Below are 6,518 nucleotides of genomic sequence, written 5' to 3' on the forward strand. Positions count from 1 at the left end.
TGTACGATATCAACAACACCGAGTGGGTGGTGTTGCTGCCGATAGTGATCCTTTCTAAAAAGAACAAAAAAGCGTAGAGTGTGTGTTAACCTTAAAAAGGTTAATGTTGCTACAATTTACAATCACCACCCCTTGCCTTACACCGACCACATTTTGGAAAGAGTCACCAAAGTAGAACCAAGTGATGATCAATCAATATAAGAGAGCATTTGCTATGCAATGGGAAAGCTATGCATACCGCATCATGCCATTATTTAGGCCTGACCACAAATGCCCCACCACCTTTAATTCATAATGTGTGTAGACTTCAAAGATCTCATTTGAAAGATCCTAGAGATATTCATTGATGACCTATGCATGCACTCAAAGTGAAAGGAGCATTTTACTCATCTTTGCCTAGTCTTTGAGAGTTGAAAACTCTAGCACATCTCATTAAACTCACTTAAATTTCAATTCTGAGTTAAGCGGGGGTGTTATCCTTGGACACATTGTCTCTAAGAATGGCATCTACCTATATGAGAACAAGATCACCATCCATGAACTATAAGGGGGTGTAAAGATTCATGGGACACATAGGGTATTATAGAAGATTCATCTTCTTATATGCCATGTATGCCAAACCTTGTATAAGCTCTTCATTGTTTTCGAATGGACAAATAACTGCCAATGGGCATATAAAAAATTAAAGAAGGTATTAGCAAGTACATCCCCATCCTAAGATCCCCCACAACTAGGCTTTGATTTTCCATGTGCATATCGATGCTTCAGCCTTTTCTATTGGATGCGTGCTAGCACAACTAGGGGAGCACAATGTGGATTTTCCTATGGCCTTTGCTATTTGTCAACTCAATGACAAAATGAAAGTACATAACCATGGAGAGATGGGTATTATCCATAGTATAGAAGTATAAGAATTACCTCCTAACTTCCAAATTTGTTTTCTTTATTTTAAGCCCATTGAACGCAAGTACACAACCAATGAGAGAGGGGGGTTAGCCATGGTATATGGCATGAAGAAGTACATGCATTACCTTGTGGCTTCCAAAATTATTTTCTTTGTTAATAATCAAGCATTGTTATATTGGTGAATAAGCCTTGCACCATGGGGCATATCACCGAGATGGTTGCTCATTCTTTTGTTCTATTTCACCATCACCATGTTAAAGGGGTTGAAGCATGTCCATGCTGACCGCCTTTCCAGAATTCCAAATGGAGAACCCCCTCTAGGAGTGGAAGATGATCTTTCTGATGCTCCAGTGTTCCACATTGATCACATAGTGGAGTGGAGTTAAGACATCACCCCCTTCTCCAATGGATTTCCCATTGGTTGTCCCATTAAGAAGGACAGAGACAAACACCTCATTAGGAAGATGCCCCTCTATCAATACTGGAATACTTTATAAGAAGGGTCTAGACACCTTATTAGGAAGATTCCCCTCTAGCATATTGATAGAGGGAATGCTTTATAAGAAGGGCCAAGAAAGTATCATGAGGAAATGCGCTCATAAAGATGATTTTTTCATTGTTCTTGAGTAATCCCACTTAGGCATAGGTGGAGGAAACTTTGCTAGGAGACATCACTGCCTATAAGGTTCTCCAAGCCAAGATCTTTGGAGACACAATTGAGTTTGTTAAATGCTACAATGAATGCCAAAGGATCTCTATAGTCCAAGAGAAGGACCAAATGCCCCTAAACCCAATTTTTTTATAAACAACCATTTGAAAAATGGGGTCTAGAATTTGTGGGTCCTATTAGCCCAGCTACTAAAGGAACCTTGGTATGTTTCATTATCGTCGCCCATAGACTACTTCACAAAGTAGAAAAGTGCTAAAGCTATACAAAAAGCTGACACAAGATCTACTACCAAGTTCCTCTATGAGAATGTGATTACTCATTTTGGTTGCCCACTAGAAATAGTGAGTGATCACGATACACATTTAAAAAATGAAGTGGTGGAGTTCTTGCTCAAAGAGTTCCTTATGGTACATAAGTCAACACTTTAATACCCACAAGTAGACAGTCAAGATGAAAGACGTTGTGACTATTCTCATCTAAGACTGTAGAGGCATCAAGGAGTAATTGGGAGAACAAGTTATACTCTACTCTATGGACCTACCACATGATGGTATACAAGGTGGCTGTCAATAGCACACCCTCTCGTCGGCTTACATTCAGCTTAACGCAGTCATGCCAATGGAACACTTGGTTCCAATCCTCTGAATTGTAGCCATACATAACCTCAAGGGAAACCCTCTCCTAAAGAGATTAAAAACTATGGTGCAAGCAATGGTTTAATGACCAACTCAAGGACAAGTGTATGTAGGTAGGAGATATGGTGCTTATGTATGATGTCAAGAACACGAAATAGAAACTTAAGAACACAGACCAAGGTCTCGATCTAGTCACAAAAATTTATCCTCAAGGCATAGTAAAGATAGAGATGTTGGATGTGGTTAAGATGGAAGGATACTTCTAGTAGCAAGCTAAAGCGCTACTATGGACCTCTCACCTAGGAGAAATGGTTAAGATGGAAGGATACTTCTAGTAGCAAGCTAAAGCGCTACTATGGACCTCTCACCTAGGAGAAATGGCAGACAAAAAAAATGGAGAGCATGCCTTGAGGAAAATGCATGATAAAAGAAGAACCAAAAAGGTCATAGACCCCTAAGTGTATAGATCTTTGTACATGCAACCGATCTCCATGATGTGGCTAAAATAGAAACACCCCCATCGGACCTACTCGCCATTAGCTAGAGTTCCCCTAAAAAGACTACCTACCTATGTGGCCAGACTTGGTGAACACCAAGGCTAGCCATAATGTCTTATTTTTAGGAGACGTGGACCTCATTAGGCTGTCCACCTCTCACACAATCCGCAACCAACAATTACTGCAATAAATAATTCCCAATCCATGGCCATCGGTTGTTTTGAGGAGGAGTTTTTCATTGGAATTACGTCGTGCAAGTTTTATGTGACCCTCGTAAGTACAATGAAAGAATCATCCTCGATAGTAGGGGATGGATCACACCCACTGATTGTATCATCTCAGTAAACTGTAATGCTCGAGCCCCCCCACGAAATTGTTGGAGTGGAGACGAAGGTAGCAAACACACACACACACACACACACACACACACACACACACACACACACACATGTAGCAAGCAAGGAGAGATAGAGACACGCAAAGTAGATTGATGAGTATGAGTAAAGTGTAAGGGTTAGGTCTTACACATGCTCATAGGAGTGTGTACATATGCTCAAGGAAAAAACCCCTAAAGAGGGAAAAAGTGTCACAGCCCATTATTAGCCTACATTCGCACATCAGTACCATATAAATGGTTACAAATCCCCTCGATAATGATGATGTGAACATGTGGCTGACGAATGCCTAAATGGCAATAAGCCCAAAGCTTTGCGAAAAGCTTTGAACTTCTCTTGTGAGTGAGACTTCATGAACATATCTCCCACATTGTTATGTGTAGCCAGGCTAATATCTAATATGCCTTTCCTTGACGTAATGATAATGTAACTCAATGTGCCTTATGAAACAGTGGGCTCGTAATGGCTAATGCACTCTCGTACTCTGTTAGCAGTGAAGATTAAGCCTACATAAGTGAGCCTACACATGTGAGCTACACGTATGAGCCTAGAGGCGTAAGCCTGCATACATGAACTTGAATATGTGAATTTGTTACAAATGTGAATCTAGATACGTGAGCCTAAAGACATGAGCTTGAAGATGTGAACCTATAGATGTGAGTCTAGAGATATGAACCTAGGCACATGAACCTGCAGATGTAAGCTTAGCAAAAAAAACATGTTTGAAACTAGACTGGCTCCAAAGGCACTAGACCTTAATGCGAACTCGATTTGAACTAATTGTTGGAAAAGATAATACATTTTACTATAGCATCAAACAACACTTCCTCAATGCAAACTTGATTTGGACTAATTGTTGGAATAGATAATACAGTTTACTGTAGCATCAAACAACACTTCCTTAAACCCACCAAGACTTTGATCCCATTACGTTAACGACCAACACTCAACAGAGTGCTCCCCAGTTAAGAAGGCTAGACTCGTTTGGATCCACCTCAAGTGAGGCGCTTTGGAAAGAAATGAGCCAACGAAACACAAATGTAAGTGGAGGAACAACAGAACACCGTTATGAAAAGGGAATTAAACTTTTGGACGAAGCTCCAGTGAAGGAGTGGGAGGAAGGACCAACAAGAACCTCAAGGTTCGCTACCTCGCAAGAAGTAGCTAAACCATGTCTAGTGCTTGAACCAAGGGTGTAGCGGTGTGAAGGTGTATGTTGAAAATTAGAGAGGGTTTAGTTATTTATAAACATTATAAAAACCTTTGAGATTTTCTAAAATTTCCAAATATTATTGCCTTGAGGTATTATTACCTTCCAACTTCAAGTCGGGCACTTGCCCTCCATGTTTCGATACTTGTATGCATGAGACCACCGAGCCTGATGCTTGCTCGCGAAACCACGAAGGAGCTGCATGAACTTGTGGGATCTCTCTGTAGTCAAGGAAGGTTCAGAGATGCGGTAAGAATCCTGGATCGCCATGATACACGGCCGGACTACCTGACTTTCACGTGCCTCATCCAGGCATGTGGCAGCGCGAGAGCCCTGCCCGAGGCCAAGCACGTGCACGCCCACCTCCTCTCCGTCGTACACACGTACTCAGAGGAAAGCAGCACCATCGTGCGCAACCATCTTATCCGTATGTACGACAAATGCGATGCCCTGGTGGATGCCCACCACGTATTCGAATCCATGCCCACCCGAAACCGAGTCTCTTGGAATCTCATGATTGCAGCTCACGCACGTGCGGCCTATGGCAAGGATGCATTCCAGCTGATGATTGACATGCAGTGCCAAGATGTACGGCCAGACAAGTTCACCTTCATCAGTGTCATTTCCGCATGTGTGAAGTCCACATGTTTAGATGAGGGCAAGATAACACACTTTTGTCTTATGTACCATGGGCTTGACCGCGTCGGTGACATTGGAAATGCCCTCATCACCTTCTATGGCACATTTCGACACCTCGATGATGCTTTGAGGACATTGGAGATGATGCTTAAGAGAAATGTGGTGTCTTGGAATGCCATCTTTGCGGTGTATTGCCAACACGGGCACGGTGAGGTTGCCTTTCAGCTTTATGCACGAATGCGGCAAGAAGGCATTGAGCCAAACAAGGTCAGCTTCATTACCCTTCTCACAGCATGCAGCACACTTGCAAAGCTGGATGAGGGCAAGCAAATCCATGCTCTCATTCAAATCTCAGGCATCGAGCTAGATGTAGTTTTGGGTACAGCTCTGGTTGACATGTACAACAAGTGCGGAGACTTTGATGCGGCATTGAAAGTGTTTACTGAAATGCCTGCAGGAAATGTCGTGTCATGGACAGCCATAATATCAGCACATGTCAAGCATGGGTACAGCAAGGAGGCTCGTGCACTTTTTCGACAAATGCATGAGGAGGGCATAAAGGCCAACAGGAGTACCCTTCTTACACTCTTGGAAACATGTGCTAGTGCTGGAAATCTGGCAGATGGCAAGCTGTTACATGCATGTATTGTGGATGATCCAGATGGCACTGATAATGTTGTGGAAAATGCTCTAATAAGTATGTATAATCGCTGTGGAAGTCTGGAAGATGCATGTGCAGTTTTCAATAACACGGCTATACACGATACAGTATCATGGAATGCGATGATATCCGCCAATTCTCAACATGGCCATAGCAAGAAAGCCTTGGAACTCTTTCTACAAATGCAAAGGAAAGGTATAAAGCCAAATGAGAATACTTTCATCAGTGTTCTTTCAGCATGCAGTCATACAGGCCTGTTTAGTGAAGGCCTGCTTTACTTTGATTTCATGTGTCGTGACTCTGGATTCATGCCAGTGGCACAACATTACACTTGTATGATTGACCTTCTTGGCAGGGCCGGCCATCTTGATGAGGCTGAGGAAGTTGTTGATCGGATGCCTCTTCAGCCAGGGGTTCTAGAATGGATGTCTTTAGTCAGTTCCTGCAGAGTCCATGGCGACATGGATAAAGCCAGATGTGCTGCAAAACAGGCTCTCGAGCTGGATCCACTGGTTACTGGAGCTTATGTAGCACTATCAAATATATTGGCTGCAATTGGCAGGTGGGATGATGAATCTGAAGTAAGAGGTGAAGAACATGAGTTGAGGTAGCAGAGTGCATTATGTGGTTTGGATCATTGATTGCATAAGGTGAGAAGTTGTATGCCTACGATGGGATTTTGTATATGAGAGGGATCTACTCAACTCTGGGATTTTGCAACTCAGAAATTCTGGCAGCTTGCATAGCTTCAAAGCTTGAGCCAAGTCCAACAAGAATGCTTTTTTTTTTTGAGTGCATGTTCATGATGATTGAAATTCGATCTAGAGATGAAGTTGGTTGCTCCCCGTGTTCTTGGAGTTGAGAGATTGGGGCCAAAGACGAGATGGTGAAGTATGAGAACACAG

The 6,518-nt window shown here is 42.6% G+C and overlaps 1 protein-coding gene across 1 annotated transcript; it reads left to right on the top strand.

Moving 5' to 3' along the window:
- The first annotated feature begins 4,393 nt into the window (after positions 1-4,393).
- On the top strand, positions 4,394-6,165 carry LOC147638399 (pentatricopeptide repeat-containing protein At5g55740, chloroplastic-like). Its single transcript, XM_086798326.1, has 2 exons — positions 4,394-5,808; positions 5,969-6,165. The coding sequence occupies exons 1-2, from the start codon at positions 4,467-4,469 to the stop codon at positions 6,031-6,033; spliced, it is 1,407 nt and encodes a 468-aa protein (XP_086654452.1). The 5' UTR covers positions 4,394-4,466; the 3' UTR covers positions 6,034-6,165.
- The last annotated feature ends 353 nt before the right edge of the window (positions 6,166-6,518 follow it).

This window comes from Cibotium barometz, chromosome 5 (genome assembly GCF_041138505.1).
Source record: "Cibotium barometz isolate CiBa-2024 chromosome 5, ASM4113850v1, whole genome shotgun sequence".
In the NCBI taxonomy this organism is placed as follows: Eukaryota; Viridiplantae; Streptophyta; class Polypodiopsida; order Cyatheales; family Cibotiaceae; genus Cibotium; species Cibotium barometz.

Bases quoted from the DNA above. Each gene is read 5' to 3' on its own strand.
- LOC147638399 (XM_086798326.1), top strand. From the start codon at position 4,467: ATGAGACCACCGAGCCTGATGCTTGCTCGCGAAACCACGAAGGAGCTG. The intron at 5,809-5,968 runs GTATAAAGCCAA...CCTTCTTGGCAG, and splicing joins TCTACAAATGCAAAGGAAAG to GGCCGGCCATCTTGATGAGG.